Here is a 23,108-nt window from a genome sequence, read left to right as displayed (position 1 = left end):
AATAAACAAAATCACTAAAGAAAGAGGAGAAATAACAACACCACAGAAATACAATTTTTACAGAATATTATGAAAATCTATATGCCAACAAACTGCACAACTTAGTGGAAATGAATAAATTCCTAGAAACATAAAACCTACCAAAACTAAAGCAGGAAGAAATAGAAATTTTGAACACAACAATTACCAGCATGAAATTGAATCACTAATCAAAAAACTCCCCAAAACAAAAGTCCAGGACCAGATGGCTTCACAAGCAAATTCTACCAAACAATTAAAGAAGAGTTACTACCTGTTCTTCTCAAACTATTCCAAAAAAAAAAATAAAAGAGGAAGGAAAACTTCCAAATTCATTCTATGAGGCCAGCATTATCCTGATACCAAAACAAGAAAAACACCACCAAAAAAGAGAATTACAGGCCAATATTTCTCATTAATATAGATGCAAAAACCCTCAACAAAATATTAGCAAAGCAAATCCAACAATATATTAAGAAAATCATACACCACAATCAAGTGGGATCTATTCCTGGGCGGCCAGGGTAGTTCAATATTTGCAAAACAATCAAAATGATACATCACATCAATAAGAGAAAGGATAAAAACCATAGGATCATTTCAACAGATGCAGAAATAGCATTCTACAAAGTACAACATCCATTCATGAGAAAAACCATCTGCAAAGTAGGTCTAGAGGGAACATACCTCAACATAAATTTGCAAATGACATACCAATAAAGGGTTAGTATCCAAAATATATAAAGAATTTATATAATTCAACATCAAAAAACAAATAATCCAATTAAAAAATAGGCAGAAGACACAAAGAGACATTTCTCCAAAGACAGAGAGCCAACAGACACAGGAAAAGATGTTCAACATCACTCATCATCAGGGAAATGCAAATCAAAACTACAGTGAGATATCACCTGACCCGTCAGAATGGTTAAAATCAAAAACACAAGAAACAAGTGTTGGTGAGGATATGGAGAAAAAGGAACCCTCCTGCACTGTTGGTGGGAATGCAGCCACTGTGGAAAGCAGTATGGAGTTCCTCAAAAAAAACTAAAAATGGAACTACTCTATGATCCAGGAATCACACTACTGGGTATTTACCCAAAAAGTACAAAAACACTAATTCAAAGGGATACACACACCCCTATGTTTATTGTAGTATTATTTATAATAGCAAATCTATGGAAACAGTCCAAGTGTCCACTGATAGCTGAATGGATAAAGAAAAGGTGGTGTATACACACACACACACACACACAATGCATACACATACACAATGGACTATTATTCAGCCATAAAAAAGTGAAATCTTGCCATGTCCAACAACATGGATAGAGCTAGGGAGTATAACGCTAAACGAAATAAGTCAGAGAAAGACAAATAACATATGATCTCACTTATATGTGGAATTTAAGAAACAAAACAAACAAAGAAAAAAAGAGAGACAAACCACGAAACAGACTCTTCACTATACAAAAGAAACTAATAGTTATGAGAGGGGAAGTGGGTGGGGGGATGGGTAAAATAGGTGATGGGTATTAAAGACTACACTCATCATGATGAAAAAAGTAATTTTAAAAAAGGAACACAAGATCCTTAGGAAAAAAAGTACAATTTTTCAAGGAAATACTATTTTCCCATTTAAATATTTTTTTAAGGGAAAGACTGTACCCGAATATAACTAATGTATGAAAAACTTTTAAATCACATCTTGAAAAAAAAAACAAACTTAAATTGACAACTCTCCAAAGAAGATAAACTAATGGCCAAAAGGACACACCAAAGAATGCTCAACATCATTACCCACCAGGAAAATGCAATCAAAACTACAATGAAATACCACTTCACATCCACCAGGATAGGTATAACCAAATATACAATAATAACAAGTATTGGTGACAATGTGGAGAAGACAGAATCCTCATAAACTCCTAGTAGGAATGTAACATGGTGCAGTTGCTTTGGAAAAACAGGTTGGTAGTTCCAAAAAAGTTTAGACATAGACATGTATGTTCATACCAACATTATTCATAATAGGCAAAAAGTGGAAACAACCCAAATGTCTATCAACTGATGAAAGAATAAATCAAATGTGGCATATCCGTACAAGAGAATATTATCCAGCCATAAAAAGGAATGGACTACTGATACATGCTATAACATGAACCTTGAAAATGTTAAACTAGCCATTCACAAAAGAACACATATGATATGATTCTATTTATATGAAATGCCCAAAATAGGCAAGTCTATAGAGACAGAAGGCAACTTAGTGGTTGCCCAGGGCTGGGAGAGGTTAGCGAGAAATGAGGAGTGACTGTTAATGGGTCAAGGATCTTTTGGGGGTGATAAAAATGTCCTAAAATTATAGTGATGGTTGTAGAACTCTGAATATGCTTAAAACCATGTGATTCTTATCTCAATAAAACTGTTTTAAAGAGTTCTGCCTATTAATTTAATACTGTTACTGCTATGGCTATTGCAGTAGTGAGGGCATGCTGAACCACTGCTAAACACTTCTTTCTCAACCTTAACAACACCATAGGGGTTAAGTATTATTAAGCCCTTTTACAGATGAAGACAATGGGCTTTGGAGAGTATAAATAACTTGTACAAGACTGCATAGCTAGTAACTACCAAATTCAAGACTATTCTTCACCACATGATACTGTTTTCATTTTTTGTTGTAATAGTATTTTCATAGTCCTGCCTTCTCACTTTAATATTCAGTTCAAGAAAAAATACAGAAAAATTCAATAATGTCTGAAGATGGCAAATTCAAGAATCACTTTCACAGTGCCTTTATCATAAAATGAAGGCTAAAATATTGTCTATGTGTATTAAGAATTCCTCATGAGACGCCTGGGTGGCTCAGTCAGTTAAGCTGCTGACTCTTGATCTCAGAGTCCTGAGTTCAAGCCCCCAGTGGAGCTCCACGCTGGCCATGGAGCCTACTAAAAAAAAAAAAAAAGAAAAAAAGCATTCCTCATATGAAATTCAAACTATTTATAACTAAACATTTCATGATAAAACCATCTTCAGTGAACAGATCACTGCACTAATAAAAACAGTATCTCTTCTCTACAGATTCAGTTTGAGGAGAGCCATTTTTACTCTCACACTGTCCCCCCATATGAACAAAATCAATATAGGAAAGAGTAGCGTTTAACAATACAAATTCCATTTTAGGGGGCCCCTGGGTAGCTTGGTGGGTTGAGCGTCTGTCTTCGGCTGGGGTCATGATCCTGGAGTCCTGGGAATGAGTCCCACATCAGGCTCCCTGCTCACCAGGGAGTCTGCTTCTCCCTCTGCCCCTCACCCTGCTTGTGCTCTCTCTCCCTCTCTCTCAAGGAAATAAAATCTTAAAAAGGAAAAATAATTACAGGGAATTATAACTTTCTAAAAACTGTCTACCTCTCAAAATACAAATATTTTATATTGCTCTTAATATTACCCAAAATCTAATATCTATTCTTACCACGATTCTGGTTCCATTCATGTGCTTCTCCTAAGTACTTTACATCAAACTGGTACTGTCCATTTATGTAAAAATAATCATCAGTACTAAGAATAACTCCACTTGGATTATCCTCTTGCAAAATCCTGTGAATGATAAATGGAATTATTTCCATTAATTTTTCTCCTAATTTTTATAAGGTCATAATCCAAATAAAGAATTCAAGTATTGTTACTTAAAAATGAGAATACAGTAATATCCAGACAAGTCATACTGGAAATCCTCTTAGCAGAAGTTTGACTCCCAAGAAAACTGACCTAAAACAAGTCTATTTTATTCCTTGAATTCAAAATCAATTATGGTTTTGTAACTCTATAATCTAAGTTGAACTTATTTTTTTCCCATTCAAATTAGTTCTCTTTCACATAAAGCTATTTCTACTGATTTCAGAAGCTCACAGTCTTGGAGTTATCTTTAAATTTTTCTTCTATTCTATCTCCCAAAATGATAGTCTAAGATAGAAGAATTCAATAAAAACTTCCAGAGAAAAGAGTGCTGCTATTTGCTACAAAGTAAGAGAAAACTAGTAAAAAGAAAAGATTTTAGGGGTTACTAAACATCTCTATTAAGCAATAGCATTTTACATATTCATACTCTGTCATAAATGTTCAGGTTCAAGCATTATATTTTTTAAATTTAATTAAACCTCATACCTTGCCAAAAAAGATTTTCCTGATCCTGGAAGCCCTCTGAGAAGAACAAGAACTAGTCCAACATAAGATGATGTCTTCTTTCTTACAACCTGAGAAACTGGGGTTTCTTGTACTTGATAAGCACTTGTTCCCTCTTTATTTCTCCATACCTTTGTTGGGGAAGTGTGAGAAATAACTGGAGGGGGAAAGGTGTAGTTGATCGGTCTCCAGTGTGTAGTGGTGGTTACAACAGGAGCTACAAAGCCATGATTTCCTTGAAAGAGATCAAAAGCAGGAATCATTGGATTCCACATTGGTGGAGGAGGAGGAGGCAGCAGTAGAGGGAGAGGGGTAAGTACAGGGCAGTAATTCACATCCTTCCCCTTTGACGGCAGTTCAGTATGTTTGTGTGGCTTGAAACTGAATTCTTCAGAAGGTACAAATGCATCAGGGACAGAAGTAGATTTCTGATCCCCACTTGTACCTAGTAAATCAAGCCCCAGATTTTGCACAGTAAGGCTTAACGGAGCCTGAGGTTCGTTGGCATCCAAATCTACAGGGGCTGGAGAGAACGGAGTCTCAACACACTCAGATTCTAAAAGCTCTTTCTGTCTTTGACTGAGATTGCTACCACCCACCATAGTGTCATTTGCCACATTTAAAGAACTACTGAGAAGAGAATCTTCCAATGCCAATGTGTCATCCTTTATAAAACTTTTGGACTCATTAGAAGCAGAAGATGAAATTAAGGTGTTTGAACTTAATGCAGAGGCAGAATTCTCTAAATTTTCACTGTCCAATTCCATATTTTGTGTACAAAGAATGGGAGTCATATTACTTGAATCAGAATTTATAAATGCACTCGGGTCACTAAAACTATTAACACCCTCCAAAGGCAAAAATGTGTATACTTGGTCATCAGGAGAAGAGTTCAATTTCTCAAAAGCATTCTGTATTAAAGAATCCAAGTCTTCAGTTAGCTGCATGTCCAAAAATGAATCCATTTTTGAATCTTCATTCTCTTCTTCAGGAGGATACTTTTCCATTATTTCATGTCCCACAGCATTTACTTGGTTCTCCGAAGCAACAAAGCTTTTTGAAGACGATTCTTCTACCTTGGCATCAGTGGCAGATAATTCTAATAGACAATCCATTGCATTTTCAACTGTACAACAAGAAGAGCAATATACATGTGTATTGAAAACAGTAAACTATAATTTGATTAAAATCCATGTGCTGAATAGAATACAGAAATCTATAATTTATAAATATTCAAGTCATTTTTTAATTAATATTTTATGAATATACCAGTCTGTATTAGTGAAAGGTTTGAATGATGGAGTCATACAATGCTGTTACTATCAGACAAACTATAATAAACTAGGATAACAAATTGCCATCGAGTAGATAATCTCTGATAAATGTGAATAAACGTAAAACATAAAATATCTATAAATTGTATCTAAAAATATCTATAAATTGTATCTAAAAATTGCATATATTATGGTCATTTATAAAGACCCAAAAAACAATTTATTCAACAAATACTTAGCTACTGCCGATCCTTTTAAATATTAAGCATTTTTAAGCACTCTCCTGTAAATCTAATTTGTTTATATGGTTTATGCTATGAATTTCACTTAATACAAAAAATAGGTATCAGCATGTACTACATATCAGACATACTCTGTTCAAAGTAAATAAAGCAGTTTTTACTGCACTTAAGGGATTTTTGCAGTCTAATGGAGGTAATTAAAGATAATTAGATTAGAAGACAATTACATTATAATATAATATAGATTAAATAATACACACTTTTAGTAAGACACAAATGCCACAGCAGCCTTATAGGAGAATAAGGAAAGATTTCACATAAGGTAATATGTGAACTGGGACTTGAAGATTAAAAAGAAACTTGTCAGACACAAAAAGGGAAAGGCAAAGCCAGTCTTGAAAACACAAAGTATGTTTAAGGTATTAAGAGAAGTTGGTTGGAGTGTGGGTACACAGTAGTATGGTAGGTGAAAGGAGACAAAACTGGAAAAGATCAAGTGGAATTGGAAAAAGTGCTGTATGTCATGGTAGGACAAATCAATATTACTTTCTAGGGAAACTACCTGTCACCATATTTGAGCTAGAAACTTTATATGTACCACCTCAATGAACCATCAAATAAATACTATGAGGTATAATATTTCTAGCAAATAGATGAAGAAGTGAAGTTCAAAAAGTATATTAACTTGGCCCAAGTGACACAGATATTAAGTGACAGAGCCAGGACTGGTATGTCTGACTCCAATGCTGGGCTCTTTCTGTTATAATACAAATACAGAATTAGAATTGTTAAGCATTTGAAATTTTGGAGTTTTGCTTATTTTTGTGTTGTTCTGTTTTGTTTTATGGAAAATAAATATGAAAAGGAAGCACAGCACAGGAGGTAACAGCTCTGGTCTGGAGTCAGAAAACCAAAACACTTAAATCTCTGCTTGCTGGCTATCACCCTTAAAACACATTACTTAACTTTCCTAAGCTTTGATTTTCTCATTTGCAGTACAGGGATAATAAAGGTACCTACCTCATAGGGTTCTTGTGAGGATTAAATGAGATAATCCATGAAAATGTGCTGTGCACAAGGACTGGCACCTAGTAAGCACCCAATTAATGTTCCCTTAAGAAGAAAAACAAAAAGGGATTGGAGGGACAAGCCTGGCAAAGAGACCAGTTAGGATATTACAGCAATAGTACAAAGGTTAGAAGCCCTAAAAATGGGGGAGGGGGAAGAAAGAAAGAAAGCACGCAAGCAAACATAAGAGGTATTTCTACGAAGAAAATCTACATAATAGAAAAACCACAAGGTCAACCAAAAAAATTAGCGTGTATATAAAACAGTATTAAGTAAAAATAAGTAAAAGATCAGGATATACATATCACACAAAAGAAAAGTCCTTACACAGAGTGTTGGAAAAAATTAAAACAATGGTATAAAACAAAAAAACATATGAATAAACAATTCATACAAGAATACAAAAACTAATATATATTTATGTACAAAAATGCTCAACAATCCTGCTTATTGAAAGAAAAAACAAATTAAGAAAAAGCAAAATTTTATTCCTATTAAAATCTTAAAGTAATACTACACGATGCTGAAAAGGCTGTGGTGAAACCACTGTACTTAAACAGTGCTAGCAGGATGACAAATCAGAACACCTGTTTGGTAGGCAATTTAGCAGTATGTTTCCAAGAATTGAAAACTGTTCTTACCTTGTGACATATGAAAATAAAACGTTGGACTAAGAAAAAAAGCCAAAAGAAGAGAAAAGTGGTTTGTACCAAGATGTCCTCTGCTGTATTAATTATTCATGAAAAACTTAGATATAATTAAAAAATTAGAGCACAACAATTCAGTGAAATATTAGAAAGCTATTAAAAATAAATATAAAGATCAAGGCAACACTGAAAAAATGCTTATGTTAAGTTTAAAAAGCAGAATACATAATTTCATCAATACTATTATTCAAAATACTCAAAATATCAGTATTTATGAACAAGGTGTAGAGAAGATCCTGGAAAAGAGAAATGTTTTTTGTTAGGATATAAGGGTAATAAATTTTTCTTGTAATTCCTCATTATTATGTTAGTGTATGTGAAACAGATTTTAAACACCTCAACAATAGGAAATAAATATTGAAGTCACACATAAAATTCTACAAACTCATTTCTGAGCATCATGTCGACTGCCGAAAACTGTTTTTGCATACATAAGAGGATAATCACAGTCCATGTAATGAATAAAAATGGAAGCTTCTCATGCATTAGCAAAACTTCCCCAATCTAGAATAATTTTATCTTATACTAATCATGGCCAATAGCAACATTAAGCATCAACATTTAATTTATTCATTCAGTCAACTTTGATAGTTTGTCTATTTGCCAAAATACTTCTAAACAATTTATTAGAAGTTATTAATAATACTATAGTGAAGACTTTACAAAAAAAAAAAACTCAATTCTCACCAGAAAAGTCCTATGAGGTACATACTATTATTTTTCTCATTAACATTACATTAACATTTCTCATTAACTAATACAACACCACTTATCCTACTTTCCTTACTTGAATTTCTTAACAGGTAAGAAAACACCCAGAGAGCTTCAGTGGCAGAACTGGAAATCTAACCCAGGTTTCTTGACTCCAAAGCCAACATTATGAAACACTACTCTATTAGCATCAACACCTAATCAGCTCTCATTCCCACAATTACAATTATCTTTTCACTCAATAAATATTTACTGAGGTCCTATCTGAATCATTTGCTATTTTAGGGGCTAGGGATACAGCACTAAAAACAGTTTATAAAATCTGTCTTTATGAAGCTTACATCCTAAGACAGTGGTTCTCAATTGGGGATGATTCTGGTCCCCAAGGGACATATGACAACAGATGGAGGCATTTTTAATTGTCACAACAGGCTGCTGAAGGTTGCTACTGGAATCTACAGAGTATAGGCCAGGGATGCTGCTAAACATCCTATGATTCACAGGAAAGCCACTCACAAAAAAGAATTATCCAGTCCAAAATGTTAATAGTGCCAACCTGTCCTAGAGGGAAGATAAAAAGAAATGAAACATAAAATATGATATCTATACATACATCTTATATCTAGAACTGTATATTTCTCAAAAGCAGAAAAAAACAATGCTTTCTTCTTCATATCATTCACAATTATCAACTTAGTACCTCGCCCATAGCAGACGCTCAATAAATTAGCAAAACAGAAATAAGGCAGTCATTTTTCTATATTACTACTGGTCATGGCACAGTACATGAAGTCTACTTATACGATGCAAAGTGTTCAAACTAAACTTTTTCTCACCTTTGAAATCACATTCAGAAAGCATCAAATACACTACATCGGGATCCAGATCAGAAAACATCTCTGAGATACTGGTGAAGAGTTCCTCCTGATCAACTTTTGTCTCACACATGGAAGGAAGAGTAGTAGTTGGCTCCTCATGACTAGCAACACTGGATACGACAACTTCCTTAGAGCTTGCAGTCTTCCGAAAAGGATTTCCCCCAAGATTTTTCTTTCTCCTTGGCATTCTGACTTCCAAAACTAAAATGTTTCCCTTTTCTTATTTAAGATGTTTGATATTTAAGTCATACCTCAAAGAAAACACGATTAAATATCTTGCACAATCCAGCAGTAATAGGACCTAAAATAGAAAGCAAGTAAAAACACTCAGACTATATAGTTATATTTCCATTTCTAAAATCGGAATGACATCTTTATTTAACTCTAAGAAAGTACCATCAACTCTGGTAGCAAAGCCAAAAAGCAGTCAGACAACTTCTCTCTCCAAAAGATTCAAATTTTGCCAGGATTGAACATGTTAAATAAAAATCAAGATATTAACAAATATAATGAATTTTCGCAACAGTGTGTACACTGTTTTACTGTCATTATTTCATTTTTGAAATATTCATAATGACAACGCCTACTGAACACCTACATTTGGATGTGTAATAGGCATTACAAACTTAACATGTCCAAAACTGAGCTCCTGATCACCTCCTTCATATTCGCTCTTCTCAGTCTTTCCTGTCTCAGTTAATACAACTCTATTCTTCCAACTGCTCAGGTCAAAAATCTTGGAATAAGTCCTAACTCCTCTCAACCCAAATCCAACCAGTAAGCCAATTCTGTCAATACAACCCTCAAATGTATCCAGACTATAACCTTTCCTCACTATCTCACTGCCACCATAGCCTGTTGGAGAGATTACTGTAAAAGCTTCCAAACCAATCTCCTTGCCCCTTCTGCTATTTATATGTAGCAGAGCAATCAGTGGGACTCAGTTAATACATATCTTCTGCTTAACTATCCAGTGGCTTCCCATTTCACCCAGAGTAAAAGCCAGAACCCTTAAAACGGCCCATCACTCAGACATGTGTTACTTCAGTACTGTCATCCCTAAACCTCTTTCCCTTTGAGCTCAGTGTCACTCCAGCCACACTTGGCCTCCTTGTTCTTCTTCAAACACATCAGCCATGCTCCCCTCAGGGAACCTTTACATTTGGCTCCCTCTACCTAAACTACTACTCTCTCAGGTATCTATAAAAGTTTATTTCCTCAACACCTTCCTATCATTACTTAAACGTTACCCACTCAAGAAGTCAGTTCCCCAACACCACTTATCCTACTTTCCTTACTTGAATTTTCTCATAACACTTATCATCTTCTAACACAGTGTATGTTTTACTCATTTTTTAAATTGTATTTACTACCCATATTCAAGTAAAGTGTAAGTAAGCTCCACAAGGGCAGGGACTCATTATTGATCTAGAGAACCCCAGATAGTCTATTTGCTTTCTCCGCTTGGATGTATCTAAAACATTTCAAATTTAACTTATCTAAAACTAAATGTCTGATATTTTCCCTAAAACCTGCTCTAACCATTTGGTCTGGCTACTATCATCTCATTCATTCATATTCCAGGGTCCTAAATGTTCTCTCTGCTTCCAGGCCTTGTCACCTACAATCTATTTTCAACACACCAGCCAGAATGATCTTTGTACAACATACAACATACAACAACACACAAGTCAGAATGAATCAAATCTGCTCTAAATCCTCAAGTAGTTCTCCACATATCACTCAGTAAAAGCTAAAGTTCTTAGAGTAGCCCACCTTTGATGGTGGGCTGACCTTTGATATACTGGTGATGATATACAAAGGGTGATGCTGGTCTTTGATATACTCTTCCCCAGAATATCTGCACTGCTAACTCTCACTCCTTTAAATCTTTATTCAAGTGTCACAGTGAATGATTTCTTCCTTGATTACCCAATTTAAAATCATGTCCCCTGATCCCTCTGCCCCAATCTCCCTTTCCTCTAACCACCCACTGGCCCTTAACACCCATACTATAAAATGTACCTTTTAATTAAATTTATTGTGTCATAGCTCTCTCCATCTTCCAGAACTGCACTGTCAATATGGCAGCCACCGGCCACATGAGCCTATTTAAATTTAAATTCAGTTAAATTACACCTTTCTTTATTAATAGCACATAAAGTAGAATGCGGAGGGGGAAAAAACTGCCAGAGACAGAGAAGGACATTATATAATCATAAAGGATCAGTGCACCAAGATGACATACCGACCCTAAATGTGTATGCACCAAAAGAAAGAGCCACTAAATAAGTGAAGCAGAAGCTGACAGAACTGAAATGAGAAATGGACAGATCCACAATTATAGAAACTTCAAATCCCTCTCTCAACAATTGATAGAATAACTAGACAGAAGATGAGCAAGGATACAGAACACAATAACACCATCAATTAAGGATAGTCAATCTTTATAGAACACTCCACCCAACAACAGCACAATAGCAGAATACATTATTTTCAAGTGCCCACCAAATATGTACCAAGAAAGACATGTCCTAGACCTTAAACCCCAGCAAATTTAAAAGGACTGAAATCATACAAAGTATATTCTCTGACCACAATGGAATCAAACTAGAAATCAATTAACAGAGAGATAACCGATAAATCTCCAAACACTTGGAACTTAAGCAATATACCAAATAATCCATGAGTCAAAGAGAAAAAGTCTCAAGAAAAATTTAAAAATACATTGAAATGAACGAAAATGAAAATATACCATATCAAAATTTGTAGGACACAGCTAAAGCAGCAATGCCAGACATTTATAGCAAATTTATAACCAAATGCATACAAATCACAAAAGAGGAAAAGTCTCAAATCAATAATCTAAGCCCCCACCATTACCTAGAAAAAGAAGAGCAAAACATAAAACACTGATGAAAGAAATCAAAGATCTAAATAAATGGAAAGACACAGCATGTTCATAGACTAGAAAACTGAACATAGTAAAGATGTCAATTCTCCCCAAACTGATTCACAGATTCCTATCAAAACCCCAGCCAGAGTTTTTATGGATATGGACAAGATTATTCTCAGATTTTTTTGTGGATATGGACAAGATTATTCTCAAATTAAATGGAAAGACAAAGGAACTAGAATTGCTAAAACAATTTTGAAAGAGAGGAATCAGTCAATTCAATTTCAAGATTTGTTATATCACTACACTAACCAAGACTGTATGGTATCAGTAGAGGGACAGACATATAGATCTGAAAATAGATTACAGATTTGGAAACAGAAGAGAGAACCCAGAAATACACCAACATAAATATGCCCAACTGGCTTTGGACAAAGGTGCAAAAGCAATTTAACGGAGAAAAGAGTCTTTTCAACAAATGAAACTGCAGCAAGTGGACATCCACAGATTAAAAAAATAAACCTTGACCTCAGTTTCACACTTATAGTAAAATTAACTAAAAATGGATCAAGAACTTAAATCCATAAAACTATAAACATCTTAGGAAAAGAAAAAAAAGAAAAACAGGAGGAAATCTCCAGGACCTAGAGCTAAACAAAAGTATGATCCATAAAAGGAAAACCAGATAAACTGTACTTCATCAAAACTAAAAACTTTTGCTCTGTGAAAGACCTTGTTAAGATGAAAAGACAAGTTACAGATTGGAGGAAATATTTGCATACCATATATCCAACAAATGACTAGTATCTGAAATATATAAAGAATTTATCAAAACTCCACAGTAAAAACCAAACAATTCAATTAGAAAATGGGCAAAAAGCATAACACCAAAAGGATATACGAATGGCAAAGAGGCACATAAAAGATGTTCAACCTCATTAGGCATTAAGTAAATGCAAATTAAAACTACGTACAAAGTGCTATTACCTACACATCTATCAAACTGGCTAACATAACTAATGACAACACAAAATGCTGGCAAGGATACAGAGAAACAGGATCGCTCATACACTCTGCTAGGAATGTAAAATAGTACAGCCACTTTGGAAAAGAGTTTGGAGGTTTCTTTAAAAACTAAACATGTAACATCATACAACAATTCAGCAATTGCATTTCTGGACATTTATCTAAGAGAAATGAAATATTAAGTTCACCCAAAATTCTATAAACAAAGTTTACAGCGGATTTATTCATTATAACTGAAAAATAGAAAACAATTCAGATGTCCTTCAATGGGTGAACGGATAAACAAATTATACTTCCATTCCATGAAATATTAGTTAGCAATAAAAAGGAACAAACTGATGATACACAAAAACAACCTGGATGAAATTCCAAAGTCATGCTGAGTGGAAAAAAGCCAATCCCAAAAGGCTATATACTGAATGACCCCATTAATATAACATTTTTGAAATGACAAAATTACAGAAACAGAGAACAAATTAATGATTGCCAAGAGTTAAGGAAGGGATGGGAGAGGAGGAGAAGTGAGTGTGGCTATACAAGGGTAAGCTGGGGGATTCTTGTAGTGATGGAAATGTTCTGTATTAATGACAATATCCTGCTTGTGATGCCATAGTATAGTTGTGCAAAGATGTTTTATCGGGGAAACTGGGTAAAGAGCACAGGAGATTTCTCTGCATAATTTATTAGAACATGTGAATTTGTAATCTCAAAATAAAAAGTTTAATTCTGAAAAAAGCATGTTAAATTAAAAATTCATTTCATCAGTCATACTACACACATTTCAAAAGCTCAATTACTACATGCAGTTAATGATTACCATATTGGAGAGCAGAAATAGTAAACTTTTCCATCAGTGCAGAAAGTTCTATTGGACAGCACTGTTCAGGAATATAAATTCCATGGAGCAAGTGAATATCCCATCTTGGGAAGCAAAAAAGTACAAAGAGAAAGTCATAAAGAAAAAAAGTACTAACACATCTAGCCACATTTAAATGTAAAAGACCTATGTATCAGAAACAAAATTAGGGAAAAATATGTACAACATACAGCAACTGTTTTCAATTTTTCTCCTCCCATTCTTTCATAAAGAGGGTTTTGCATCCACCGTTTCTACAACTACTCTAAAATTGCTCTTATCTACCAACAGTGCACAAGGGTTCCTTTTTCTCCAAATCCTCATCAAGACTTATTATTTTTTTGATTTCAGCAATTCTGACAGGTGTAAAATGTATCTTGTTGTGGTTTTAATTTGCATTTCCCCAAAGATTAATGATGTTGAGCACCTTTTCATTTGTCTGTTGCCTATCTGTATGTCTTCTTTAGAAAAATATCTATTCAGGTCCTCCGCCCATTTTTAATCAGATCATTTGTTTTTTGGGTACTGAGCTATTTGGAGGTTCCTCAAAAAATTAAAAATAGAATTACCATATGATCCAATAATTCCACTACTGGGTATTTACCCAAAGAAAATGAAAACACTGATTCAAAAAGATACATGAACCCCTATGTTTATTAAAGCATTATTTACAATAGCCAAGACATAAGGGCGCTTGGATGGCTTAGTTCGTTAAGTGTCTGACTCTTGATCTCAGCTCAAGTCTTGATGTCAAGGTCATGAATTCAAGTCTCCATGCCCAAGTATCCATCAATAGATGATTAAAGATGTGGGATATGCACATACACACACACATACACAGTGGAATATTACTCAGCCATAAAAAAGAATGAAATTTTGCCACTTGCAACAACACAGATGGATCTAGAAGGTATAATGCTAAGTGAAATAGCCAGAGAAAGACAAATATCATATGATTTCACTCATATGTGGAATTTAAGAAACAAAACAAATAAACCAAGGGGGTAAAAAAGCCAGACTCTTAAATACAGAAAACAAAATGGTGGTTGCCAGAGGAGAGGTAAGTCAGGGGATAGGTAAAATAAAGGGGATTAAGAGCATGCTTATATTGATGAGCACTGAGAAATGCACAGAATTATTGAATCATTATGTTGTACACCTGAAACTAATACAACACTGTATGTTAATTATACCTGAATAAAAAAATAAAAAATTTTTTTAAAAGGGAAAAAAAGTTTTAGGTGTCTTACGCAACCAAAAGGTTCTGGTACCTTCTCCCATATTCATTTCAAAGTACAAGCCATTCTAAACTAAGTGAAAAAGAAGCCCAAAAAGGCTCTGATTTTCCCTGACTGTGATTTATGTTGTTCTTTGTCAAATATTAAATTGTTTTCCAAAAGAAAATAAAAATTGCTCTTATCTAAATCACCATTGATGTACACGTCAATGATAAAAGTCAATGATAAAATTCACCAGGAAGATATAACAATTCTACAATTCTAAGCTTGTATTCAACTTGTAAAATCACTCCCCCTGTAACTATTAGAAAAAGGAGCACCCCCAACACAATAGAAAAAAAAGAAAGGCTGAACAATAAGGACAGAGAAGATCAATAAATAACTTGGCTTAATATCTATTCAACACTGGACTAAATAACCACAGAATACACTTTATTTTCAAGTATACATGGAATTATATTAGAAATTAGTAACTAAAATACAACTAGAAAACACAGTTGTTTGAAAATTAAGAAAGAGACTCCTATACTTGAGTCAAAGAAGAATTCCACTATTTTAGTGAAATGCTAACATCAATTTAAGATAATAGTTAAAGGGCGCCTGGGTGGCTGAGTGGATTAAGCATCCCACTCTTGATTTCAGCTCAGGTCATGATTTCAGGGATGTGATATCAAGCCCCAGGTCCAGCTCTGTGCTTAGCTCAGCTCTACATTTAGCTCAGGGTCTGCTTGTCCCTCTCGCTCCATCTCTGTCCCTCTCCCTTCTCCCCTCCCTCCACCCCACAAACACTCTCTAAATAAGTAAAATCTTTTTAAAAAATAAATGTAAATTTAAAAAACAAAAATAATTAAATTAATATTAGAAAATATTTTAACCAAATAAATATATACAAACTTGTGAAATACAACTAAAGTCATGCACAGAAAAAGATGCATACAAATGCAGGTGCCTGGGTGGCTCAGTTGGTTACACATCTGCCTTCAGCTCAGGTCATGATCCCAGAGTCCTGGGATCAAGTCCCAGCATCAGGCTCCCTGCTCAGTGGGGACTCTGCTTCTCCCTCTCCCTTTCCCCCTTCCCCCTGCTCATTCTCTCTCTCAAATAAATAAATAAAATCTTTATTTTTAAAAAAGATGCATACAAATGCATATATTAGAAAAAAAGAAAGGCTGAAAAATCAACTGTCTAAATATTCAATAAGCAGTTGGGGGGGGGACAGCAAATCAAACCCAAAGAAACTAGAAAGGAAATAACAAACAGCAAATACAAAACAGAAAACAAATACACAGTAAATGGGATCAACAACAACAAAAGACGGTTCTTTGAAATCTAAACTAGCTTAAAAAAAAAAAAAAAACCATTAAGAATAACAAATCCCCAGCAAGAGTGATCAAAAAAAGAGAATGGACGCATGGGTAGCTCAGCTGGTTAAGCAGCTGCCTTCAGCTCAGGTCATGATCCCAGGGTCCTGGGATCAAGCCCCGCATTGGGCTCCTTGCTCAGCAGGGAGCCTGCTTCTCCCACTGCCTGCCCCTCCCCCCTGCTTGTGCGTGTGCACACTCTCTCTCTCTCTCTGACAAATAAAATCTTTAAAAAGAGAGAGAGAGAAGGTACAAATTACCAGTATCAGAAATGAAAAATGGGACATCATTATCAAGTCCACAGACATATTTTAAAGAGAGAGATCATAAACAATTTTATGCCAATAAATTTTAAGCTTTAAATGTAACGCACATTTTTAAAAAACACACATCATACCATATCTGACATAACAAGATCTAATAGTCCTGTATCTATTAAAGAAATGGATCTATAACTTAAAAGCTTCCCACAAAGAAAACCCTAGGGTCAAGGTGGCTTCATAAGAAAATTCCACCAAATAATCTGTAATACCAATCTTACACAAACTCTTCTAGAGACTAAAGAGAAAACACTTCCCAACTCATTTTATGAGGTCCACCTAACCTCGATACCAAAACCCTCCAAGGATATTAAAAGAAAAAAATTGGGGCGCCTGGGTGGCTCAGTCGTTAAGCATCTGCCTTCGGCTCAGGTCATGATCCCAGGGTCCTGGGATCGAGCCCCACATCGGGCTCCCTGCTCAGCAGGAAGCCTGCTTCTCCCTCTCTCTCTGCCCCTGCTTGTGTTCCCTCTCTCGATGTCTCTCTCTCTGTAAAATAAATAAATAAAATATTTTTAAAAAATAATAAATAAATAAAAGAAAAAAATTACAGGCCTATTTCACTCATGAAAATAGATGCAAAATTCCTAAGCAAAATATTACAGTAGTAATACATAAATTATGAGTGATGTTACACAAAATATAAAAATTATATTAGTCATTTATAAAAATAATGTATCACAACTACCTGAATTTATTTTCAGATTATAAAGTTGTTTTAGTATTTGAAAATTATTCAATACCCAGCATTACCAAAATAAGAAGAAAAATCATAATAATCAACTCAATATATACAGAAAAACTATTTGAAAAAAGTCAACATCCACTCATGATAAAAACTCTACATGAAATAGAAGAGAATAAAGGCATGTACAAAACACACACACACCCTTCATACATAATTATGAAATGCTAAAAGTTTACCCTCTGTAATCAGAAATAAGATGCCTGCCATCACCATTTCTATTCTACAGTACTACATTGTACCAGAGATCATAGCCAGTGCATTGGCTCAGTCGTTAAGCGTCTGCCTTCGGCTCAGGTCATGATCCCAGGGTCCTGGGATCGAGCCCCACATCAGGGTCCCCGCTCTCTGGGAAGCCTGCTTCTCCCTCTCCCACTCCCCCTGCTTGTGTTCCCTCTCTCGCTCTCTCTCTCTCTGTCAAATAAATAAATAAAATCTTTAAAAAAAAAAAAAAAAGACTTGAAAAGGAAATAAAAGTTGTAAGGATTGGAAAAAAATAAATATAACTATCATTCTTCACAGGCAATACAACTGAGTACATATAAAATCCAAAAGAATCTACAGATTATCTTTTGAATTACCCAGATAATTTAGCAAAATTGCTAAACTGTATTTCTCTACACCAGCAATTAGAAAATAAAAATTAAATTTAATGGTCTAGACCTATCAGCAGCCTTTACACAGCTGATAAATCCCTCCCTCAAAGAACATCCTAAGGATATTATCTTCTTTTAAGAACAGGGCCACTAACAGAATTTTCTCATCATTCAACTTGGAAAAAATGACCTGTTCCAGGGCTTAGCCCTAGCTTCTCTTCTTTTCCCTGATTTACCTACTTCTTTGGTGACCTCTCCTAGTCTCATGGCTTTAAACACTAACAAAATGCTAATAATTTACATCTCCAAGCTGCACCTCTTCCCTAACCCCAGACACACAAACTACCCACTAAATATCTCCACTTTGTATATCTAATAGACATATCAAACCAGGCATGTCTAAAAGTGATCTCAATCTTCCATTGCAGACCTGTCCTATCTATAATCCTCCAATCTCAGCTAATGGCAAATGCTAGTTGCCGAGGCCAAAAAACTAGGAGTCATTTTTGCCTCCTCTTTCCTTCACACTTCATCTGATCATTCAGCAAATCTTGCCATTCTAAATTCAAAATATATTCAAGTCATATGATAACTCTTATGTTTAACCTTCTATGGAAGTGCCAGACTGTTATCCAAAGTGGCTGCACCATTTGCAATTTCCACCAGCAATATATGGGGGTTCCCATTTCTCTATATCCTCACCAACACCTGTTATTATCCACCTTTTTGATTATGGCCATCCAAACGGTATCTCATTGTATTTTTTTGGTTGGTGTTTTTTTTTCTCATTGTAGTTTTGACTTGCATTTCCCTAATGACTAATGTTGTTGACCATCATTACATTTGCTCAATTAGCATTTGTATATCTTATCTAAAGAAATATCTATTCAGATTCTTTGCCCATTTTTAAAAGTCAGGTTTACTGTCAATATTATTTAGAGTTCTTTATGCATTCTGGAGTCCTTTATTAAATATCTTCTCCCATTCTGTGGGAAAGGACCCAGGCGCCCCATCCTTTCACTTTCTTGATGGTATCCTTTGAAGCACAAACATTTTTTTTTTTAAAGATTTTATTTATTTATTCATGAGAGACAGAGAGAGAGAGACAGAGAGAGAGAGGCAGAGGGAGAAGCAGGCTCCCAGGGAGCAGGGAGCCTGATGCGGGACTCGATCCCAGGACCCTGGGATCATGACCTGAGCCGAAGGCAGACGATTAACCATCTGAGCCACCCAGGTGCCCGAAGCACAAACATTTTTTATCTTGACGAATTTATCCGTATTTTTCATTTGTCACTTACACTTTTGGTGTCCTATCTAAGAAACCAATGCTTAAACAAAAGTCACAAAGATTTATGCCTATGTTTTCCTCAAAGAGTTTTACAGTTTTAGCTTTTACGTTTAGGTCTTTAATCCATTTTTACTTAATTTTTGTATGTGGTATGAGATAGGGGTCTAAGTTAATTTTTTTCATGTGGATATTCAGTTGTCCCAGTACCATCTGTTGAAAAGACTATTCTTGGGGCACCTGGGTGGCTCAGTCCATTAAGCATCTGCCTTAGACTCAGGTCATGATCCCAGGGTCCTGGGACTGAGCCCCACATCGGGCTCCCTGCTCAGCGGGGAGTCTGTTTCTCCCTCTCCCTCTGTTACTCATCCCCCTCACCCTGCCGTTCGCGTGCTCTCTCCCTCAAATAAATAAAAATCTTAAAAAAAAAACTATTCTTTCTCCAATGAATGGTCTTGGCATCCATGTCAAAAATCAACTGACCATAACTGTAAGGGTTTATTACTGTATTCTGAATTCTATTTCACTGATCTATACATCTACTCTTTTTAAGATTTTATTTATTTATTTATTTGAGAGAGAGAGAGAGTACAAGGAGAGGAGGGGCAGAGGCAGAGGGAGAAGCAGACTCCCCACTGAGCAGGGAGTCCAATATGGGATTTGATCCCAGGACCCTGAGATCATGACCTGAGCCGAAGGCAGATGCTTAACCGACTGAGCCACCCAGGCATCCCTATAAATCTACTCTTATGCCAGTATCACACCATCTTGATTTGTAGTTAAGTTTTAAAATCAGGAAAAGTAGGAACGCCTGGGTAGCTCAGTCGGTTAAGCATTTGCCTTTGGCTCAGGTCATGATCCCAGGTCGTGGGATCGACTCCCACATCGGGCTCCTTGCTCAGTGGGGAGCCTGCTTCTCCCTCTGCCTGCCGCTCCTCCTGCTTATACTGTCTCTGACAAATAAAATCTTTTAAAAAACAAAATCAGGAAAAGTGAGCCTTTGAATTTTGCTCTTCTTTTCCAAGACTTTTGAGTATTCTGGGCCCCTTGGATTTACATGCAAAATTTAGAATTAGTTTACCAATTTCTGCAAAGAAGCCAGATGGAATATTGACAGGGACTCTGCTGCATCAGTAGATCCTAAGTCCAAGGTTTGTTTTAAAGCCTCCAACACCTCTGCATTTCATATAGAGTAAAAGCCCAAGTTCTTAAAATGGCCTAGTTAAGATACGAAACAGTCTGGTTCCCTAGTAACTCTTTCAAATCATTTCTTGCTACTCTCCCTCCTGCTCTTTCTTAAATTCACCCAGTATTCTCCTGTTTCACTGCCCTTATAGCTAAATCAAATCCTGAAATGCACTTCCCCCAGATATCTACCTGACTCTCTCCTTACAAGATTTCACTTATGGCATCTGTGCAGCAAGGTTTCCCCTAACCATCCTATGCAAAACTGTACACACGCATGTTCTCTCCATCTCCCTTTCATTATTTTTTTCCTCCAAAGAAATCAACACTCTCTAATTTCAATGTTTATTTTGTTTAATGGCTGTATATACCCTGACACTAGAAAGTAAACTCTTTGAAGACAAAGGTTTTTGGCAATTCTGTTCACTCCTCCACTGCCATCACTAAACTAAATAATAAGTACCAAAACTATATACCAATATCAAAACAATATCTAGCACATAGTAAGCACTCAATACATTTCTGCTAGATAAATAAAGGATTAAGGCAAGGAAAAAGAAATAAGAACAGGAAAGCCTTAGGTATAAAATTCTAAAAAGAAATCGTAATACTCTATAAACATTTAGAAGTTTAACCGCATTAATAAAATGAAGTTAAAAAAATATTACTGGGTTGCATGGGTGGCTCAGTCAGTTAAACATCTGACTCTTGATCTCAGTTCAGGTCTTAATCTCAGGGTCCTGAGTTCAAGCCCCACATTAGGCTCCATGCCCATCCTCCCTCCCTCCCTCTCTCTCTCTTTTTTTTTTTTTAAAGAGAATATCACTGTTACATCAAATACTATTATGTTGCCTAATAGACAAAAAATAATTTTTAAAATAATAACAGCCACTGTTGGCAAGTCTACAGTGAAATAGGAATTCTCATACACTGTAATGAGAATAAACTAGTATTAACCTTTCTAGAAAGCAAACTGGCACTGTGTATCAAGAAATCTTAAATTAGGGGTGCCTGGGTGGCTCAGCTGATTAAGCGACTGCCTTCGGCTCCGGTCATGATCCCAGAGTCCTGAGATCGAGCCCCACATCTGGCTTCTTGCTCAGCGGGGAGCCTGCTTCTCCCTCTCCCTCTACCTGCTACTCCACCTGCTATGCTCTCTCTCTCTCTGTCAAATAAATAAATAAAAATTCTTTAAAATCTTAAATTACAGTTAACCGTTGAACAATGTTGGGGGAGGTGTCAAGAACACCAACTACCCAGTCAAAAATCCACTGAAAGCTTTTGACTTAACTACTAATAGCCTATTCTTGACTGGAAGCCTTACTGAGAATATAAAGTCAATTAACACAAATTTTGTAAATGTATTATATACTGTTTTGTTACAATAAAGTAAGCTAGAGAAAAGAAAATGTTATTAAGAAAAATATAAGGAGAAAATATATTTACAGTACTGTACTATAAGAAATCTCCACGTGAATGGACCAGGGCAGTTTAAGCCTACGTTGTTCAAGGGTCAACTGTACTTTTATTCTTTGATCCAACAATTCCACTTTTAGGAATTCATCATAAAAAATAATCAGACTACATATATAAATAGATATTTATACAGAAATGTTCAAAATACAGGAATTCTTTACAAAGAAAAACTAAAAACCTAAGTAGTGAGAAAGGAATGATAAAATAATTTCTAGTGATAGTTAAGTATAATTTACTAAATACTTAACATATGCCAGCTAGAATGTTAAGATCATGATTTTACTTAACTCTTAAAATTGTAAGTAATATTATACCTATTTTGCAAATAAGAAAACTAAGGACTAGAAAAGATAAGTATCAAGCTTAAAGCTCTTAAGTACCAAAACTGGGACTGAACCCAGATTTGTTAGACTCCACTAAGCACAATATCCATTTAGATTCCTAAATTGGAATTTTATACAGTCATTAAAGACTATATTTTGGATAATATTTAATTGAGAGGTTTTTTTTTTTAAGACAATGTTAGAAAATAAAGCAAAACACAAAACTAAATGTCATTTATACAGACACCCAAATGGGACCAGATTAGATTATAGTATTAGACTGAAAAAGAAATCTCTGGGTAACGGGATTACAAGTAACTTTGTTTGTTTTTTTTTTAAAGATTTTATTTATTTATTTGAGAGAGAGTGAGACAGAGCATGAGAGGGGAGAGGGTCAGAGGGAGAAGCAGAATCCCCACTGGGCAGGGAGCCCGATGTGGGACTGGATCCCGGGATTCCAGGATCATGACCTGAGCTCAAGGCAGTCGCTTAACCAACTGAGCCACCCAGGTGCCCCACAAGTAACTTTATTTTTAGCATATTAATCTTTTTATATACTACTTTTGCATTTTCCAAATAATCTATAATATGCATACTTCAATAATCAGGGGGAAAAAAACAATCACTATTATCAAAGATGAATCTTAGACTTCCCCTATACTTCCTCCAGCTGGCAAACCATACAACCCTTCCACCTTTTTCCATTGTGTCTATTTAT

At 35.4% G+C, this 23,108-nt stretch overlaps 1 protein-coding gene across 15 annotated transcripts in view; it reads right to left on the bottom strand.

Annotated features, from left to right (window-relative positions):
* N4BP2 (NEDD4 binding protein 2) overlaps positions 1 to 23,108 on the bottom strand; it is a 124,196-nt gene that overhangs the window by 85,756 nt on the left and 15,332 nt on the right. For 10 of the 15 annotated variants that reach the window (XR_012377888.1, XR_003211261.2, XR_012377889.1 and 7 more), the window contains 3 exons: positions 9,042 to 9,384; positions 4,186 to 5,329; positions 3,494 to 3,618 (listed from right to left, as the gene is read on the bottom strand). Coding sequence is in view for 12 of the 15 variants with exons in the window: in XM_073891555.1 (XP_073747656.1) it covers positions 3,494 to 3,618; positions 4,186 to 5,329; positions 9,042 to 9,270 (1,498 nt within the window). In the remaining 3 variants the exon portion in view is untranslated. Of the gene's footprint in view, positions 1 to 3,493; positions 3,619 to 4,185; positions 5,330 to 6,739; positions 6,833 to 7,428; positions 7,458 to 9,041; positions 9,385 to 23,108 lie in introns of those variants that run through there. The other 5 variants (XM_025887086.2, XM_073891558.1, XM_025887087.2 and 2 more) reach the window with 4 other exon arrangements.

The sequence above is a fragment of the Callorhinus ursinus genome, unplaced genomic scaffold (assembly GCF_003265705.2).
Source record: "Callorhinus ursinus isolate GAN/ISIS: 27379988/994484 unplaced genomic scaffold, GSC_fseal_2.0 scaffold4, whole genome shotgun sequence".
In the NCBI taxonomy this organism is placed as follows: Eukaryota; Metazoa; Chordata; class Mammalia; order Carnivora; family Otariidae; genus Callorhinus; species Callorhinus ursinus.
Note: the sequence above shows the minus strand (reverse complement) of the source record. Positions and strands in the feature narration are given on the sequence as shown.